The sequence below is a fragment of the Camelus ferus genome, chromosome 30, assembly GCF_009834535.1.
Source record: "Camelus ferus isolate YT-003-E chromosome 30, BCGSAC_Cfer_1.0, whole genome shotgun sequence".
Lineage (NCBI taxonomy): Eukaryota > Metazoa > Chordata > Mammalia > Artiodactyla > Camelidae > Camelus > Camelus ferus.
The window spans coordinates 10,643,835-10,664,310 of NC_045725.1; the positions used below are offsets into that span (position 1 = coordinate 10,643,835).

General features: G+C 42.7%; 1 protein-coding gene across 1 annotated transcript in view; it reads left to right on the top strand.

Annotated features, from left to right (window-relative positions):
• LOC106730305 (rho GTPase-activating protein 20-like) overlaps positions 1-19,802 on the top strand; it is a 67,134-nt gene extending 47,332 nt beyond the window's left edge. The window contains exons 9-15 of the mRNA XM_032470519.1: positions 1,684-1,872; positions 8,980-9,155; positions 10,525-10,686; positions 12,256-12,365; positions 15,005-15,194; positions 16,366-16,480; positions 17,648-19,802. Coding sequence (XP_032326410.1) covers positions 1,684-1,872; positions 8,980-9,155; positions 10,525-10,686; positions 12,256-12,365; positions 15,005-15,194; positions 16,366-16,480; positions 17,648-19,494 — 2,789 coding nt within the window. The 3' untranslated portion in view covers positions 19,495-19,802. The remainder of the gene's footprint in view (positions 1-1,683; positions 1,873-8,979; positions 9,156-10,524; positions 10,687-12,255; positions 12,366-15,004; positions 15,195-16,365; positions 16,481-17,647) is intronic.
• The last annotated feature ends 674 nt before the right edge of the window (positions 19,803-20,476 follow it).

Sequence of the window (20,476 nt, forward strand, 5' to 3'; positions counted from 1 at the left end):
TGAAGTCCTTCAGTATAGTTAATGGAAATAGGGCAATTAAAATAAGGGACAGCATCTGTAGCAAATCTTGAGATGATGACATTGATGATGATGACGATTTCTGTTAATGATTTTTAAATGCTTGCTATCTGCCTAGCATTATGCAAAGCATATCGCATGAGTTATCTCATGTCATCCCTTTCATTTACCTGTGAGATCACTACAGTGTAATTCAGGTTTCAAGTGATCCGAATAACCCAAATCCAAACTTTTCTATGAAATGTATATTCTCAGCTTTAAAGCAAGCCATCATGCACATAGCTGAGGACAAAATATTCCATTCATTTCCAGTTTATTTCTTAATGTTGTCATTTGTGTAAAAGTCAATGAGCAACAATTAAAGCTGTTTTGAAAAGTCAAATAAATACTTAAAATAGTTGTTTTAATAAAATATATTAATTTAATTAAAACTATGTAGATAGTAACTCTCAGGCTTAAAACAACATGAAGCTTCATTTCTAACTCACTAAAAAAAAAAAAAGGATATGGGACATGGTTGTTACTTAGCAGCAATTCTCCATTGTATATTTTACTGCACCTTGCAAATTTCAGTTGTGGATTAGCTACTGGTTATTTTGGTAAATCAATTTTGTTTTATTGCTGTCATAGAAGTCTTTTTTTATTTTTCTGCCTTAGTCCCTGAAAGTTGCTGTAGTACTTAATATCAATGAAACATTGACACTATATGCCTATGCAAGATGAAAAGGAAAAGTTCACTGAATTATATTCAGTGATAAGTCTGGAATGGAAGAGACCTTACTCTCTGTACTTAAAAAGTAAACAAATCTACAGCCCAATGGTACTTAAGAATTGAGAAAATGAAATTACTCAGCGTACTAAAGATCAAAAACTGATATTTCAGTCAGGTGTCCAGGGTTTAGTTTTTCTAGTTAGAAAACTCCTTTTTGAATCTTGTTTTTGTGTCTCTCATACCCTGCAGTCTTCCTTCTAACTATTGCCTGTGAATAACGGCCTCAGAGTGGCATGGTGGGAGGGAAGCGTAAGTCAGACAAGCCAGCCCTTGAGTAACTCTAATTGTTTCTATAACTAATAAAGAGTATAAAATGTCTTCTTTCAGGTAGATATCTTGTATTGAATAATAGTAATAATAGTGATCTTTGAAATATATAGTTATTTGCCCTTTGTATTTAAATACTATTAACCACTAAATTTTCTTATTTGATCCTTATAATACTGTGTGATGGGTAGGATAAATATTTTAAATCATAAACTTAAGGCTGAGAGAGGTCAAGGATTTGCTGAAGATTTACAGAGGTAGGTAGTGTCAAAGGAGAAACTAGAATGCCTTTCAGTATTCTCAGATGTGAACATAGGAAAAGTCAACAGGATGCAACTCACAAACTAACCTGTGCATTCCCAAACAAGATATTCTTTAAAGACTTTTTTCTCTTTGTTTCTTCTCTGTACCCCCCCCAAAAAAAACTACTTTGGTGGGGCCACCTGCATTACACAGTGGTCTCCAACTGTAAGAGTGTGCATGGCGATTGCTCAGTCAACAAAAGGATTCTTTATACCAAAAGCCCCAGGAGCAAATTGCAGGACATTCCAGTCTGTAGCACACATGCTCATACTGACACAGTGCCAGTCAGCCTAAAGTCTACATTTAGATTTTTCTCTGTGTAGGACATGAATTCCCCTATGGGATTGAAATGAGTCACCTTCGAGACAAGGCACTCCTGACGCAGGGGTCAAAGGACTTCCCCACACCTTCAAACCTCCAAGAGTCCTTCTTCATGGAACAGCTGCCCCAAGAGAAGCAGTGTCACTTCATCTTGAAGCCCAGCCGGCTGGCTGTGGCCCAACAACTGGGTGGTGAGTTTTCTCTTTCATGAGAGCCTTTTTTTAGCAAAACTTTTCACTCCTGAAAACAAAGTTTTCAAAGTTCTTTGCCTTTATACAGGCAAAGACCCAAACTTCCAGCCAGATGAGGTATTTTTTTTCTTTTGAGTTTTCTAAGTGTTTTGAAGGGAAAGATGTAGCTTTAGAAGATGGGTTTATAAATCAGCGGTAGGGGTGACTGATGGGTAATCAGTAGCTGGTTGTGGTACGGTCTGTTCTTTCTTTCTTCACTGTCCTTCCCCCTTTAGCTTTATGCCCACTGCAGAGTCAAAGGCACCAGGCAATGCGGCAGGTGCTTCAATGCCTTCTTTGTACTGTAATGCATTGCATTGTGTGTTCCCCCTAAATGATCATATTATTAAAAGAAGGCCGTCCGTGATGGGTGTCAGGAGATGCTGGTGCCCTACCTGGATCCTGGTACTGATAATCATGTGAAGATGAAGGTAATTTCCACAGAAATCTCTCCTTAGTCTGCTAAGCTAATCTGAATTCCCTGGGAACATAGCCATCTGTTACCCTCCCCATAATAAAGACTCCAGAGTGATAAAAAGTGGTGTTCAACGTAGGAGGACCATCATTAATTACCCTAACCTGTGTTTGAGCTTTAAACCCTCAGTCTGAAAGTAAGATTGTATACAAATGAAAGCAAATGTGTCAGACCAAAAAGTGTGAGGTGGGGGTGGGGGGATAGCAGAAAATTGATGCTGAATTTTTGGAGCTGCTTTTGTAAACCTGAACAAACTGGGATGCCCCATGGACAGTGGCCACTGTTTTATGCTCATCCCCCGACACATGCATGTCCAGCCCCATCTCTTTCGGTTGATGACCTAGCCTCAAACTTTATACTTTATTGAAATCACTGGTCAGGACTCCTTCATCTTGCCAACACCAGCTATAAAAAACTTACCCTGCATTTGCACCTGTTTCCCACAGAGTTAAAGTGAGTTTTTGAACTCTAAGGCCCTCTACCCACGTCTTTGGGGTGCTATGGAGATATTACAGTTTTCCATCCCCTGAAACGTGAGCTCCATGAAGGCAGAGAGCTGAGTCTGTTTTGTTCACTGCTATGTTTTCAGCACCTGAAACAGTGTCTGCATATATAAATTGAACTCAATAAATATTTGTTGAATGAATTATTTTATTGACAGGTCTGTTGCTGGTACTCATTGAAGACACAAAGGGAATGTCACCTTTATAACTAAGCTGAGGAAAATGGTGTTTTACTCTTCTATCTTTATACCCATGTTGTTCAAAATGATATCTCTGGGTCCCTTGTCAGTAAAATAAATTTATTTTAACTGACTTGACCAAAACAATCAGGGGTCAAGAATCCTAAGAGTTTTACCCAACTTTGTCAACAGCTTGCTTAATTAGACTGTAGGCATCCTCTGTGTGTTAGTCCTCTGCTTCTCTCTGCTGGAAGTAGGATGATATTGGTTGCAGCTGTAGGATGATTCACACTAAGGGAATGGAGTGACTACAGACCCATGGTGGCAACCTACATGTGAAACTAAAAATTTAACAAGTGAACCAGTTTTGTATTTTTTTAATATGCAAGATTTTGATGAACAGCTGCTTTGGAAACCACTGACTTAGACCAGGGCTCAATAGACTTTTTCTGTAAAGGGCCAGGTAGTAAAATTTGCAGATCAAGAGACAGAATTGACATTATTACACAGGTACTTAAATAACAAGAGGAAAAACAAATTTTCACAAATTTTTTATCGATGACATTTGATATGTAGTAATAGAGTACAATTTTGTGTAGTACAGATCTGCTAATGAGAGGAATAGGATTGTTTTGGGGGAATAACATTTGGCTTAATTGAAGTGCAAAGTTAGTATTCCAATTATCACCATTGGATGGAAAGTGTTCTGATCTGTAGTGAGGTTTTGTGTATTTCATCATCTTTGAAAATACCTTTTCACACAAGTAGGTGCTGCCAAATACTGACATACCACGCTACAAGCGTACAATTTTAATTGAGCATATTTCTCTCTTCAGAGACATTTGTAGAATTTTGTTAGATCCTTCTTTTGATATTTGCCTTTTGGCGTGTCATTTCATTGCAGATTAATCACTTCCAATTGAAAGTTAGGTAGAAGTGAAAGGCTTTTGAAACATGAAATTCCCCTTTGCACAGGTCAATTGCACAGTTAAAGGATTTTCAAATATAGAAGTATCCTTTGCACTTACATTGAGGTAGGTAAATACTGCTAGACATGTAGTTTGAGCTCAGAAAATATATCCGCTACAATTTTTTTATGAGAATGGAGATCTTGCTTCTTGTTTTGACTTTAGACGGCAAGAAAAGTGTGAAAGTAGCTTGACATTACTTGTTCACTAAATGTCATTAAATGTCAAAGTAGTGTTTTTGTTTCCTTTAGATAAATACCCAGCAGTGGAATTGCTGTGTCATATGGTTGTACTATTTTTACTTTTTGGAGAAACCCCCATGCTGTTTCCCATAGCGTCTGCCCCAAGTTGCATTCCCACCAATAGTGCGTGAGGGTCCCGTTTCTCCACATCCTCACCAACACTTGTCATTTGTGTCCTGTTGATAATAGCCATTCTCACAGGTGTGAGTTTCTATCTCATTGTGGTTTTGATTTGCATTTCCCTGAGAATTAGTGATGTTGAGCATCTTTTCACGTGCCTGGTTGCCAACTTTATATGTTTTTTGGAAAAAGTCTCTTCAAATCCTCTGCCTATTTTTAATAGGGTTGTTTGTTTTTTTGCTGTTGAGTTATATGAGTTCTTTATATATTTTAGATGTTAACCCCTCATCAGATATGTGATTTGCAAATACTTTCTCCCATCACCTTATTGAAGTAGGTTGATTTTTCATTTTGTTCATGGGTTTCTTTGCTGTGCAGAAGCTTTTTAGTTTGATGTACTCCTTCATTTTTTCTTTTGTTGTTTTTCATTTTTGGTGTCAAATGCAAAAAAAAAAAAATCATTGCTAAGACCAGTGTCAAGTAATTTACCCCCATGTTTCCTTCTAGGAGTTTTATGATTTCAGGTCTTATATTCACGTCTGATCCATTTTGAATTAATTTTTGTGTATGGTGTGGTCCAGTTTCATTTTTCACTTACTGCTCTCCAATTTTTCCACTAGAACAAATCATAATAAAATTTATATGGAATCACAAAAGACCTAGAATTGCCAAAGCATTACTAAAGAAAAAGAAGGAGGCTGGATGAATAACCCTCCCAGGCTTCAGACAACACTACAGAGCTACAGTAATTGAAACAGCATGGTATTGGCACACAAACAGACATCTGGATCAGTGGAACAGAATAGAGAGCCCAGAAATGAACCCACATCACTTTTGAAGAGACTGTCCTTTCCCCGTTGTATATTCCGGGGGGTATCCCAGCGGCCCTGCCCCTCAGACCAGTGCCTTAAAATTAGGAAATGAGTCTCTTTAACATGAAGTCAGTGATTTGGAAAGAATTGCTTCTGCTCTGAGCCCTGGGGTGGGTAGTGTGCACACGAGTGCTTTAAGAACTGTTCCCCAGTCCGCCACGGCCCACAGGTCTCCTGGGCATGAGCTCTCTTGGCCTTCAAAGTGAGATGTTTTAGGGGTTTGTCTCACAGGTGCCAGACCTTAAAATTTGGGGTACAAACCTTTCACTCCTTCTGGAGAAGGTCCGGGTTTTGAGGAGATTTTAAGTTCCCTCCCAACTGTGGGTTGTTGCACTAGGGGTGGGGTTTATGGTGAGATTGTCTCAGCCTTTTCTAGCCACTTCCCTCTCATTTTCCCAATGTGACAGTCTCTCTGCCAGTTTTTAGGTTTTTTTCCAGAGAAAACTGTCGCATAGGTAGCTGTAGATACGGTGTATGCATGGGAGGAGGTGAGTTCAGGGTCTTCCTATGTCACCATCTTGCTAAAATCTCTCATTAAAGGGTTTTTTGTTGTGATTATTCTTTAACAATCTATGAGGACAAACTTCTGAGAATTATACTTTTTAATATTCAGCTCCCTAATTGAAGCGTGGAGAAACGCTGGCTTGGACCTTGTCAGGGCTCTCTGGGCCGCTAGGCCTTCCTGAACTCCACCAGCCCTGCATTTACATCTCCCTTACAGTTTTTATAGCAATTGCATGTCTTTTCATCAGTCTTTGACATTTGGAAAGTAAGAGCTGTGCATTAAAGTTCTACAAGAAAGTAAACTTTAGTGAGATTCTTTTCTCTCAATCCCAGAGGGAACGTGAGCTCTGAAATTGAATGTTGTACGTTGTAAAAGACATGGCTGCAGCTGAAAGTATTTGTAATAAAGTTCAGGACTCAGTTTCTGCTTTATCCTCTGTCTGCACGCATAGGATAGCTGGGTATATAACTTTATGATAGAGCATTCTTCCTAAGAAGTGTATGAAAGCTAAAAAAAAAATCAAATAAATCTGATAGTTTAGAAATAATGAAACCAGATTAAATGTGAGGAAACTAGGCTGAGTACAACTACTCATCATATGTCAACATATATACTCAACAAACATTTGCACAGATTGGCTTTGCTGGCACACAGGAGACCCCTCCTGGATTTAAGAATGGGTTCAGTTTCCTTTCCTGTTCTTTAAGATGGTACGAGTTGGGAATGTCAGGACAGGAAGAAAGTTCTTTAGTTAAGCAGAGTCTGGGATTCCTTCCTGTCCGCACACTTCCCGAAGGCTGTTAAACAAGTGGAGAATGGATGTGGGGAGGAGGTCCTCTTTCTGGGGAGGAGATTGGTGTCTTGGCAGCTCTGTTCGAGGCTGCTATGGACCTATGCCCTGGGCAAAGTAATGCTTTTCAAACATTATCCTACTTAATTCTCTCAGTGAGGCTGTGAGCTATGGGCGGTGTTCTCGTTTTAAAGTGAAGAAGCAGGATAAGTAACTTGCACAAATATCTGAAGCGGGAGTCTAGCTGGGCTCCTGACTCCTGAAACAAAGACCTCTACACCTGGGTGTATGAGCATTTATGATGCACTTCCTGTATCCTGAGGAAGCCAGGGGTGGATGATGGTCTAGATGCTGTTCAGTAAAATGTTTCCTATTTGATTATCTTCCCATGACGTGGCTTTTTTAGTATTTGGTTTATGTTGGTTATGCTGAGGAAATAAACAGTATGAAACACTTGCTTGAAATGAGCACTGGGCACTGCCGACCGTGCCCCACCGCCCCCCAGGAATCGTCTCCTTGGTGCCCTGCCCCACGAGATAGTCCCCTTTGTGTCCCTCCACCCCAGGAATCATCTCCTCGGTGCCCCACCCCACCCCCCGGAATAGTCTCCTTTGGTGTCCCCCCCCGGAATTGTCTCCTCGGTGCCCCCCCAACATCGTCCCCTTCGTGCCCCATGGTCAGAGAGAGCTGAGGGGTAAAGCACCATCTTTGGCAGCATGGTTGGGTGTCAGGGCCTCACAGCCAGAGCGTGATGACCAGTTTCATGCACTGTCCCTGGTGAAAAATGTAGTCAGACTCTATGTGGGTGCCACCTGGGGGCCCGTTCGCCTCAAGAGCTGTTTTGCATCTGCCCCACGCAGCGCAGGCTTCGGGGGTCAGCCAGAGGCTTGGGCAGAATTCATGCCCATTAGTTGGGTTGGGGCTCCCACTAGTCTGCTCCTTCCTGGGGTTCCCCCTTCACCATCCAGCTGCTGTGGTCATCTCCAACTCCATTCTCTACAGTTTTTTCAAACCAACAAGAGGACAGGTCTCTCTCCAAACTTTAGTCACCCCTGCCACCCTGGGTCCTGTGCTCATGGAAGAAGCTGTAAAAATGGGAACCTCACCCAGCGCCATGCCATTCCCTTCTTCCAGGTGTCAAACTGTTGCCTTCACTCTGTGCCTTCCTTTGGTCACTCTTTAGTGTCTCCAGGTCGGCTCTTACATATTTAAGTGTTGTCTGGAGTTTATAGCTGTTACCTGTGTGTATTTGTTTAGGCCAGGAGGTGTAGGTGGCAGAAAGATCAAAAAGGACCCTAAAGAGCTGTCTTTTTAGGTATCAGATCCTGTGCAGATTCATCCATTTTTGTCTTAAAATTAGATGCAGATGACATCAGAACTGTTTTAGAACTATGATCTCACAAAACCGTGATTCACTGCTGACCTTTCTCCTGCCTGTTTTGTTCCTGCTGTCTTTTTTCACCTATATGTCTGCTCAGTTCAGTTACTGTTCGAGAATGATTTATTGAGTACTTACTAGACATGAGGGATGATGCTGGATCTTCTATCTGTTGAAATCGTGTTGATTCAAAATTCACATCCAATGCAGGTGCCTGCAGGACCGCTCCCTCTCTCCCAAAGGGGAGACATGATGTGCTTCATGGTTCTTCTGAATGCCTCTGGTGCCTTGTTCCTCCCTTAGGACATTTTATTTATTAATATACTTGCTGTCCCCCCACCACCCATCACCAATCTTGTCCCCCCATAAGATTATAAACTTTACCATGGCAAGGGCGAGTCTCACTCATGTTTTCATCCATCCATGCTGCCTTGAACATACTTTTTAAAGTCAGGAACCAAAAAGATACATGAAAAGTCTTCAGTTGGAGAGAAAAGGGGGGAATGCAGAGCATTAGCTTCCTGCCTCTGTGCTCGACAGCAGAGTGGGGCATCAGGCAGCAGAGAGCTCTTGTTCTCAGAGAGCACCTTCATAGCGATGCCTCCTCCCCTTCCCCCTTGTCTTCTTCCTCTTCTTTTCCTCCTCCTCCTCCTCGTCCTTCTCCCCTCCCCCCTCTCCTTCTCTCTCCTTTTCCTCCTCCTTCTTCCTTTCTTTTTCTCATTATTGAGTTGTGGTCTAATTTGATCTTCAGCTTTTTTGTTCACTTAGTTTCCTCTTTAAAATGGCCTGTGTGTTGGTATGAAATGCTTTGTGCTGTAAGTTCAGTAAAGGGGGAGCCCTTCTTTGACCTTTGAAAATTTGGTTCCAGAATTCAAGTACATAGACCAGTGACGTCCCCAAAATGGGGGGGAGAATAACCCAAGCGTTTAATGTTTCCTTACCTTATAAAATGCTGAGCATACTATAAAATGGAAACTATAGAAATAAGATTACATGAATTAAATTAGGTTTACTAATAATCTCACTTCTTCCTTAGATTCAGGTCAGAAGACATTTAAAAGAAGATCTGTCATTAACTGGGCCTTCTGGCGGGGCTCGAGCACCCACCTGGACAACCAGCCCATGTCACCAACGTCTCCAAAGCCGGGACAACTCTTTGGAGTGTCTTTGCCAGATATCTGTGAGAACGACAATCTACCCAAACCTCTCTTGGTAAGTCTCGTTTTGGTCTGTAACACTTAACAGGAAAGGAGAGCTCTGGAGGGAAACTCTACCCCAAATGGAAAAATTGTGGACACTCATGGCTTTGGCTGAGAACCTTTATTATTACTTCAAAGAATACAAATCTTGACTAAACTATTGCAGCATAATAAGGCAGATGTGATGGGGAGGGATGGTCTCGTCTGCTGGCGGCAGGAAGGAGCAGCGCGAACCTGCTCAGATCAACTAGAGTCTGTCTGCTCCATGGACGGAGAGCGCACTTTATCTGCACGTTCCTCTCACATCCTTTCTTGAACCCTGTGTTGTTCAGAACATGACTCTTTCAGTCACCTTAGCAGCAGGGACTAAACCTCATACTTCTTATTAGTGTTCTAAGCGTTTAGGCATGCAGATACATCCTCTGGCATTTAGTTACCTTTTGTATGTAGAACAGATCAGGTGAAAGCCACTGAGTGTGCATGGTCTTCAGTGAAGGTAGTAAATGAACCCTGTCAAGCAGCAGTTATTGAGTGTCTGGTACCCTCCAGGCACCGTCCCAGATGCCTGGCACTTCATGCTCTGCTGTGGGGCTGTGAGTACCAGACACATTCTAGCCACTTCATCGCTGGTCCTTCACAACAGAGTTAGAAGGTAGTTATCACCATCGTCACCGTCACCATCACCATCTCCATCATTCCTACTTCACAAATTAAAGCCCCACTCCCCCCAAAAACCCCTCAAGTTTACTGAAAGTCACACACAGCAAGTCTGAGCCATAACTAGGTCTCAGGTCCTGTGGGTTGCATGTCTCCGGCACCCACTCTCTTCCTCCTCGGCAAGCGTAGGACACGCAGCTGGAAAGGAAGCAAAATGAAAGACTGATTGGAATAGAATGGGACAGAGAAAGCTTCCTGGAGGCGATGATTTTGGAGGCTGATTTTAAAAGAAGGCAACACAGGAAGTAGGATGAAGTGTAAAGTCACATGAAAAGCAAGACAAGCAAGTGGAGGATGAGTTTGGCAAGAACATTTCCATGTCTGGGGACAAGATTTCATGTTAGAGAACAGTGGGCAAAGAATAGTGAGACAGGAGAGAGACGAGGTAACAGGTACCTTGAAGTGACTACTGGATCGCTGAAAAATGACAGTCGCATGAAAGCAAGTGTTGAAATGTAGCAAGAACAAATGGGAGAAAGTAGATTTAGAGACACACACACATACAAAGTGGCTTTAATCCACTGGCAGCCCATCCAGCCCCAGCCCTTCAGTGCCTCCCGCTGGGCCGCCCCGGCCCCTGGCAGCCGGGGAGGGCAGCGGTGTGTTCTCCGGCTCCTTCTGCCTCAAGTGCCATTTTGATTTTTGTTTCCTTTGCTTCCCCATAGGATATGCTTTTCTTCCTTAATCAGAAAGGACCCCTCACAAAAGGGATCTTCAGACAGTCGGCCAACATGAAATCCTGCAGAGAGCTGAGAGAGAAACTGAATTCCGGAGTTGAAGTACAGCTAGACTGTGAATCGGCTTTCGTGATAGCCTCTGTCTTAAAGGTGGGAACGCACACCCTTTGTCCCCCCAGTAGTGGAGCTCTGGGGGGAGACAGCTGGTCTCCCTCATTATAACGCTATCCCCATCTGTGAAGAACCATCATACTTAGAGTCTCACAGCCAATTAGCTACGTGGTAAAAGTATTTGTAGCAGAAATACTTGTGGCAAAGATGTCTATGGCAAATAGGTTTACTTTTAAATTATTTTAGAGCCTCAGCTATAGTTAGCTGGCCTTCCCTTGTCCCTCACTAATATTTGGCCATAGCACATACAGCGACATTTCAGTAATGACCCCCTGCTATGACTGCAACTGTGCTTGGCGTTGAGTGTACGCAGTGAAAGGCAAGGGTCTGGTCTGGTCCTGCCCTGAAGGAGCTCGTAGGCTCGTGGGAGACATGCTCACCTCATCAGCTGACTGCAGCACCGAGGCCCAAGGCTTCCATGTAGTCACAGAAACACGACATGTACGTCACAAGTTGTGTGTCGCCTTTGGTAAAGCACATATGTAAGCCTGCTATTTGATTTTCCAGCAAGAATTAAAATTACTCCATTGCACACCTGTCTCCATGTTGTAAGCAGGAACTTGCAAGAGGGTGGTCAGCCATGGGTCCAGTGCTTAGACATGGAATTGGGTTTTCTCTGCCTGAAGTTTCCTAAGGTGGAGATCAGACTTCGCAAGCTTGGCTTGTTAGGACCGTGCCAAAAGCAACAGAGAGTGCTGGCCTAGAAAGGAAAGGAACATAGGACCAGGACCAAAGTGTGTTTACTTTTAAGCTTTTTTATAAACAAATGTCAAACAACAAATTCCCTTGGTCAGATCCTACTTGTGTCATAGTCTGGTTTCACCACACCCGGCCCCACAAGTGCTCTCAGCAGGAGTCTCAAAGGCCGGGAAGGATAATGTACCAGGGACATGTTATTTAATATACATTAGGGATGAGGGTGCTGCCCCAGGCTCCCAGAGCCCAGCCATAGCCTGGAATGCCTTCTCCCCTCCTATGAAGAATACAGGGAGAAACTCCAGACACCTCTGGATGGAATTAGTCACCAATGCTGCTGGAATCTAAAGTTCTAAATTACCAGGGACTTTGTTTTATTTACTACCCTGTTCCTGGCACCTCAAACAGTGCCTGGCAAAGATGAGTAAATATGTGTAGAATGACTGGATGACTGACTACCACATTGTGAATCTCACAGATACCTTCATGCATTTCTTTTAACTAGTGATTTGAGAGAGAGAGAGAGAAAAAAAAAAAGATTAGGATGGTTTGCCAGACTCTGCCATGTTACACTAGTTTGCTAAGATGTATGCAAACAGGAGGTTTCAGTCCAAACAGGTTGTCCTTTATCTTTCCCACTGTAGTCTAGACCCCAATTTCCCTCTGGTTTTTTGTTAGGAAAAAATTCAAAGCATATTTTTCTGTGTATGCACATCATTGGAGGGCTGGCACAGAGCTCTGTGTGTTCCAAAGAAGGGAGGACTGAATTTTCCAATAAAGTGCCTTCTTTCTAATTTCTCCAATACAAATTAGTAGAATAACAATTTAAAAAAAATTTTCCCTCTATGTAAGGATTTTCTACGACATATTCCTGGAAGCGTGTTTTCATCAGATCTCTATGATCATTGGGTCTGTGTAATGGACGAAGGAAATGATGAGGAGAAAATAAATGCAGTTCAAAGGTAATTATTCCAATTTGGTCATTTCTCAAAAATACTTTAAAAAAACTTATATTTTATAAGCTTGTCTGTTAATGTAATAATAACTGTCAAAGTCATATCCATAGGGGCCAGTTTAAAAATAGATTTATGCTAGCAGCTGTTGTTATTATTGGTTTTTTTCCTAATCTTATTAATATGGAATACTTGACCATTGTACACCTTCTGTATATTCTAATCTGATAGGCACTGAAACCCATTAGACTAATAGCTAATACTGTAGACACAATCTACAATTTATGACCTTAATTTTGGTAAATATTTAACTAACCAGATGATTCCTTATACACTTCATTTAGCAGCTGAATTCATACAGAGAAAATTCCTTCCCCTCAAGGAACTCACAGTCTAGTAGAAATAGACAGATAAAACCCAGAATTCCAGTGTGGTGCAGTCAGTGCCGTGACAGGGGTATGTGGAGAAGGGGACGTGAGGACAGTCCAGAGAGACAGTCAACTCATTGAAAGTGTCAAGGGAAAAGGGAGTTGCAAAGCCTCAGCCTGATCACAGAGAATGCATGGTCTGTCCTCATGGAAAGGGAAGTTGCGAGCAGAACCCAGCACCCCCATTCCTGAGTATTTCCCACATCATAAGAGAATAGGAAAGAAGTGTCCATTAATGAAAAGCAATACTTGCGTTTCTGTGAAACCCAAGAATCCCAGTATCATTTATTTGCAAATGCTTGTTTAGTGCAGTGTTATCTTGAGCAACTTTCAAATGTAAATCATTATCTACACACAGCTACTGATGGTGTAAGTGTTGAAGACACCAGACTCAGAGCCATGTACAAAATGCTGTCTCTGCTTTCATGACAGCTTGTTGGGAACTGTTCAGAGACAGGGAACCTGAGATTCTGTATGTTGTTGCTCACTGTCTAAAACTTTATATTCTAGAGCTATTAAAGGATGATTTTTAAAAGGTCAAAATTATGGCTTTCATATAAATATACACACATGAAAGAAATTTTATTTAAAACATGAATTAATAAAGAGAACTACTAAGACGTTACTGCCGCCGGTTCAGAGAAGACGGTTAACTACCACAAGTTATAATAGTTGAATCAGAAATGCTGAAATGAATTTATAAATATATAAAAAAAACTGGCTTTTTCTGCTGGGACATGAGGCAGTGCAAATAAATCACGTGTCTCTTCACCAGAGAGAATTTTCAGGTCTATGGACAAGTATTATGTGTGTTGCTGTCAATGTGCTACAGTTTACAGAGGTGTAAAATAACTCAAAGGCTCAGGGCCCCCACAGAATCTGACACCCCAAAAGAGCACGCTAGGCAAGGCCTTACTTTCCACTGAATACATTCAGTAATCTTTTGGCCCGTTGTAATCTGTCATAATTTGTCCCTAGAAAACCACACTCATTGTCAGTCTGTGGTGCTGAAGAAGCACCTCTCTGCAACAAGAGTCAGATTACCTGATTTTCTTCCCCAGGTTGTGATACAGGAAAACGGGGCACGAGAGGAGGGCTGTGTCCCAGGTCTCACTTGAGTCCCTGGGATGCACCCTGCCAAGTGAGGGTCGTTGGCTTCACGCAGGAAAGAATTCAAGAGCGAGCCCTAGTTGAGTAAAAGTAGATTTGTTTAGAGAGATGTACACTCTGTAGACAGAGTGCAGGCCATCTCAGAACGCAGGAGAAGGGCAGAGGGGAGCAGGTTGGGTGCTTTGTTTAAAGAAGAAGCAGACACACAGTCCATAGACAGAGTGCCGGGCATCTCGGAAGGTGAGGGAGCAAGGAGGCCACGAGGCGCGGTGTTGCGAGTTTTTATACGCTAACAAGTGAGAGGATTACTCCAACTGCTTTGAGAAAGGGGGCGGGGATCCCCAGGAATTGGGCCACCACCCTCTCCTTGACTTTCACGGTCAGCCTTGGAGCTGTCATGGCACCTGTGGGTGTGCCGTTCGTGGTGCTAGTACATTACAGTGTGTGTGAGGGAGCTCAGGGTCCGCTGGAGGTCAGATCCCCTTCCATCCTGGTCCTCAAGGTCCATCGGAAGTTGACTTTTCCTCCACCTTGGTGCTAACTGCTGTGTCATTCCTTTAATGGCTGTGTCCTGCCCCCTTCCCTCCTGTCTCAGTTGCAGATTCTTGTTGGAAAAAAGCAACAACCATGAATATATGTGTGTATATATATATATGTATTCTGGATGGTAGTAAATGATGGTGAAGGATAATTTAAAAATCCCTTATCAAGTACAAAATCGGAACAGTAGGAAATATACTGTTATAAGCTTGACTGACGTGTGAAAGTGGTGCCACTGAGATAAAGAGACATGGGACAGAACTGACCTTAGAAGCTGGTGGAGCAGAGTGTAAGCTCTCAGGATGGAACTGGGAGTCTTTGTGGCTGAGGCTTGAAAGGTTCTAATCCAGAGACAGAATATACAAAATAAATGAATAACCCCCCTGAGTCTTACTCTCTCCCCTCTATAAGACAGTCCTCGCTCCGCACGTACCGTATAAGCTGACACTCCTGCATATCTGAACTGTGTTTCTGTCTGCGTGATTCCCCATGAAAAGTGAAGAAAGGTTGCCCTGTCTACAAGTTTTCCACAAAATGTCTTGCTTAAAGAGCACTTTTGTCTGTCTTTAGGCTATTAGACCAGCTCCCAAGAGCTAACGTTATTCTGCTAAAGCATCTTTTTGGGTTATTGCACAAGATTGAACAGCACAACTCATCGAATCAGATGAATGCATTTAACTTAGCAGTGTGCATCTCTCCAAGTGTCCTTTGGCCTCCTGCTTCCTCCAGCCCTGAACTAGAAAGTGAATTTACAAAAAAGGTAATAAAGTTTTTCATTTTTCTGCCCTGGGGGACTGAGTCCCCGTTTTGAACCTAAAGTTTGGGGTATTAATTCTGAAAGACATGTTCTTAAGTACATCTTTTTATAAGTCTGAGTTCATCGACTATTCTGTCCTCTCCTGGTAGACTGCAGAAAGGTGATTTCTTAAGTAAAGAAAGTGATAGTAATTGGGTTACTTCTGTTTTCCCTTTAAGGAGGCAAAACAGCTATGACTGACTGAAACCACAGAGGAATAAGAGCAGATGATAAGATTTTAAAAAGAAACAAAATACTTTGAAATTGAACAGGTGCAGGTGGAAATCTCAGCCCTCCGCACTTGCCAGATGTACAATCTAGGGCAGAATTAGTTACACTGATCCACAGTTTCCTCACCTAACACAGTGGAGGTGGGGATGGTACCTCGCTCACTCAGTACTTACTTGAAATCACACTCCTGCAGTACCTAGTGGTTAGTACAGGGACGGGGTACTGATTCCTCTTCCTCCCAACGTTCCGCCTGTTCCTTTGCCTCAGCTATTGGGGCAAGAAGACTATGTAAATGTTCCAGTTTATCTCAGTGGAGGCACAGCGCTCTCCAGTGAGCTCTTCTCCAAGCATCTCCAGTTCTGGCTCCTCAGGGAGGGAAATGCATAGGAAGAGGCTGGTCAGGCAAAATGTACGCTTTTCTCTCCAGCTGTCTCTCTCCTTCACAGTAAATCCACAGAGGATGCCCACCTCCCACACTTATGACACCTGCCTTTTACATAAGAAACATATTTTATAAGTCTTTATCTAATGATGCTTCATGAATTTTAATAAGAAAGTATATTTCTTCATCCCAAATGCCCTGTACAGAGAATACTTAAAATTACCCTAATTTTAAAGACAGGACCATTAGTATCAAAATGTTAGCATTAAACCAAGGCCACAAATAATAACTTTAAGCCACTGGTTAAAATCAATTTCTATACTCAAACTACTCTTGAAAGTATCGTGTTTTTTTAGGGGAAACAGTTCTGTTTAGTTTTCAAGGAGATAGGAACTTTGAATTTTTCTCAGGATTCTTTTTTTTTTTTTTTTTTCGGTTTGAACCAGGATTCATACAGGAAGTGTGATTTATAGGTGCACTATGTGAAAAGTAGCCCTTCATTTTTATTCCTTTTTTGTACAGGTTTCTCTGCTTATACAATTTCTGATTGAAAATTGCTGTAGAATATTTGGAGAAGAAATCACTTCCCTTCTGGAAGCAGTTTCAGTGACATGTGATACGAAAGAGAAAGCCTCAGGTATTGTGAATAATGGGGTTGTTTCTGTTCGTGAGAAATAGACACACATGTGAAGGTCAGCGAGGGCACTGGTTACCCTGCAGCCCAGAGCAGCTCAGGTGAAGGGGCCTCTCGCCTGGGTCAGGGGCCGAGGGCTCCTGCCCCTTCCTTACAAGGCTTGCTCGTAGGTCAGGCTGTGTTAACACTGTGGTCGGGTTACCAAGTGTATAAGACAAGGTTCCCAAACTCCAAGAAGTTGTTAGTGGCAGAATTTTAACTTTTTTTTAAAATAAACCTTACAAGGATATACAATAGAACAATTAACAGACTTACAATATAATATATTGTTATAACATATTGTTACAACATCTTACAATATTACAGAACTGCTGTGGTTGAAACTGGAGTAGGAGACCCAGATGCAGGCCTGGTCTGGTTCCTCCTCATCTTCCTCTCCGAGGTCCCTGACACCTCTCAGAAATCCAGCGCCCTGCAAAACGCTTGAGAAAACAGCTAGCTTCATGGGGCGGGGCAGGGTGTGTGGGGCTTGAAGACATTCAGCCTTCCAGAATATGAATGCCTGCACCACCAATTCTTGGTTATCTTTGAACAATTATTCTGTGCCACCATAACATTAGTATCTTCTCCTGTAATTGTGGGAAACCATAACATCTAACTGGTATTATTGCCGTAAAGAATAAACAAGGTAATAGATATTAAAGAACTTTGTCAAAGGGAAATTGATAAGGTTGGTAAATGGTTTCACTGAGGCTAACAGAATTAATTAGGTATACCTGCCAGCTAATCCATTTAATAAAAGACAGGGTCTTATTCAGAACCTGGGTATATCTGCATTAATTTATTCGTTTTTTTTTTTTTTTTTACCATTTCTTGGTATTATGACATGTGTTCATTGTTTTGAGGAAGTCTTACTTAAAGAAAGCCTATTTCTTCAGGGACTGAGGTAAATCTAGTATACCCCAAAAATTTACTTTTAATTTCTGCACTAACAACTAGAAAGATTGTGAAAGATGCTTTCTTTCTTGGGAGTAGGAATTTGAAAAATCTGCATGAAAACAGAATTAAACTAAACATCATAGTTGTTTAGTTGTTTTTTTGTTTTTTTTTTAAGGCAGCGTGTATTTGAGGCAAGTGCAAATGTTAATCACGGTTTGATTTTTTTGGCAGATATCTCCTGCTTCCAGTTGAATGACTCCTCCTATGACAGCCTGGAAAATGAGCTGAACAAAGAAGTCGATGCTCCGTGCAGTGACTTAGTAAAGAAACTCGGTCCAGGCAGCAGAAGCATGGACTCCGTGTTAACCCTCATTGACTATGACCTCGAGCAGCCTGAGGTGGAAGGCGTTTTAACCTTGAGTGACTTTGACTTAGACCGTCCTAAAGATGAAGACATCCACGTGGAACAGCCCGGTGAGCCCGCGCCGGTGGCCATGGCAGCAGTGCACAGAAAGGCCTCACTGCAGGACCAGGCCAGTGCCCCCTCTGGCACGAGCACCCCCATCTACCTGTCCACAGCTACAGAAGATGCTCCAAAAACCCCGAGGCAACAGCGGCACTGCTCAGAGCCCAGCATCGGCTACCTGGGTTCAAAGATTTCCTTTCTCAGGGCGTTTTATCAGAAAAGGATACGCAGGGCCAGCTGTGATGCTATTCTCCTGAAAAAAGATGAGAACCATCTGAGTCAGAATCCACCCCTCCAGGAAGAGGGTAAGACAGGTTTTAAAACGAGTTTAGTCACAGGTACTGATGTCAAGAAAAATACCACTGATAAAAATCATAAGAAGAAAATCTTTTGTGATAGCGAAGGAAATCATGTAAAGCTTTTTCCTAAATCCAAGCCAGTGACCATTTCTTACAGCTGCCTGTCCTCACATGATTGTCCCAGGAACCAGCCCTTCACTGCGGACACGGCTGGGTACTCCCCACCATGCACAGCAGAGCCCCTCAAGGGCTCAAGGGGGCAGCGGCGCTGCTCAGAGCCCAGCACTGATGACCAGCACTGCAAACTGACCTATCTCAGGGGACTTTATTCAAAAAAGCAGCAGCACAACGCAAGCTGTGACACCAGTCTCTTGCATGGAGAGGAGGATTATCTCAAGAGGCACAAGTCTTTGCAGATGGAGGGACAAAAGCTTATCAATCAGAGCTTGGTCATGGGGATCGAGGTTGGCAAGAGTGGTGCCACAAACCAGAACACTGAGAAGGTCTTCCCCCCAAGATTAAATATTTGCCCGAGGAGTAGCTATTCCAGCTTGTCCTCCCCAGACACGTCCCCATCTGGCTCATCAGTGAGCTCCCAAGACAGCGCTTTTCCTCAGATTTCTGAACAGTCAGTGTTTACACCCACTGAAACATCCTCTCCAGTAGATTGCACTTTTCAAGCTCAAGGAAAACAGGAAGAGCTTTCTTCTGACTTTAGCAGTTCCAGCCTCATTTCTGGAATTCCCAGTCCCTCATCAGGGCAGGCCAGCAGCCACCTGGCTCATACAAAAAAGGACAGCCTAGAGGGGCATTCACAAATGCGTTCTGTAAGTCTTCACCCCAGCACATGGTTGAGAAATGGTATAGCCAGTTTGAAAAATTGGTCCCTCAAAAAGAAGGCAAGGGCACCAAGACCAGAAGACAATAAAACAGGTTCTCTAAAAGCACCCACAGAGCCACCTCCACTTGCTTCTGGCATTCCAGGAACCAGCGCACTGCAAGAGAGACAGACACACATTCCCCAAAGGGCAGCTGAAGGACTTGGAGCCGTGCAAACAGCCCAGTGCTGTAGTTCTTACCCCAGCCAGGACTTGGAGAAGGACGGTAGCTCTCCATCCAGCCTGGCGGAAGATGGACTTGAGCTTTGTATGAAGTCCCCTGAGGAAGGAGAGAAGGATGAGCAGTGTTCTGGTACTCTGCCTCTAGAAGGATCCTCTCCCAGCTCTTTGACAGTGGACGACGTGTCCAGCCCAGACTCAGGGCCAACAGTGGTTTCTGATGCTGAGGACACGCACGTAACCAAAGACATTTAACCACAATCAGAATCTAATATCTGCAAGGACAGAAACCGGGCTGCTAATAACATAAAGATAATAATTACTATGACACCTGTGTATAGAATAACCAAGACAGGTAGCATCAAGGTTATCACTGCTGATACTTAGGACAACAAAAGAATCCTCTTTATTGAGACTATTTGGCAAAAAGTTGAGACTAAAAGATTTTATCACCTAACTGTTTGGGAGGCTTTTCCTTATTAGAGCATGGATTGATCCTATCATGCATTTTAAGAGATCCAAGCAGAGGGCTAAAGAAGAATCATCTTCTCTAGAGGAAACATACCTTAGATGACATTAAGAAGGCAAGGATATCAAAAGCAAAGAATAAAAACCATGGACAGAGGGGGAAGTCTGCAAAGAAACCATCCACATTACATGAAATGTTTTTAATAAGTAAACAAGAAAAATACCACCAATCAAAGCATTAAGAAGGAAAGCATGTCAGATGATCAAGGAAATCACATCAGACTTTTCCCTGAAACCAAGCGAGTGGCCAGTTCTGAGACATCTCATAGTCAATCACATGCCCTCACAGACTCATTTCAGCTAGAGTGGAAAAAACTCAAGGGATTTGAGCCATGAGTACCAAGACATCATAGTTTTTGTTGGTCAATTCTTTTTTCCATTAGTGTTTCACTGCTCTGCAAGGCCCCGGACACAGCTGTGGGGAGAAAGAAGGAAATGGGTGTTCATTTCAGTGTTCTTTCTAGAGGTGCCTGAGCCAGGAACATTCTCCAGAAATTCACTTTTCCCTCCTAGGAGGTGCCCTCTTGACGGCATTCGCTGTCTGGGTGAGCAGGAAGAGTCTGCAACAACAGTCATTCCTTTGTTACATGGTCATCATTGCCAACAGGTGATCAAAGCAAGACCCCACATTGCTGAAATGTTTTTCTGCAGCCTTGCCTATAGGATTAATCAGTAAGAAAAAAAATTGCTGATAAATTCTCCCTTTTCC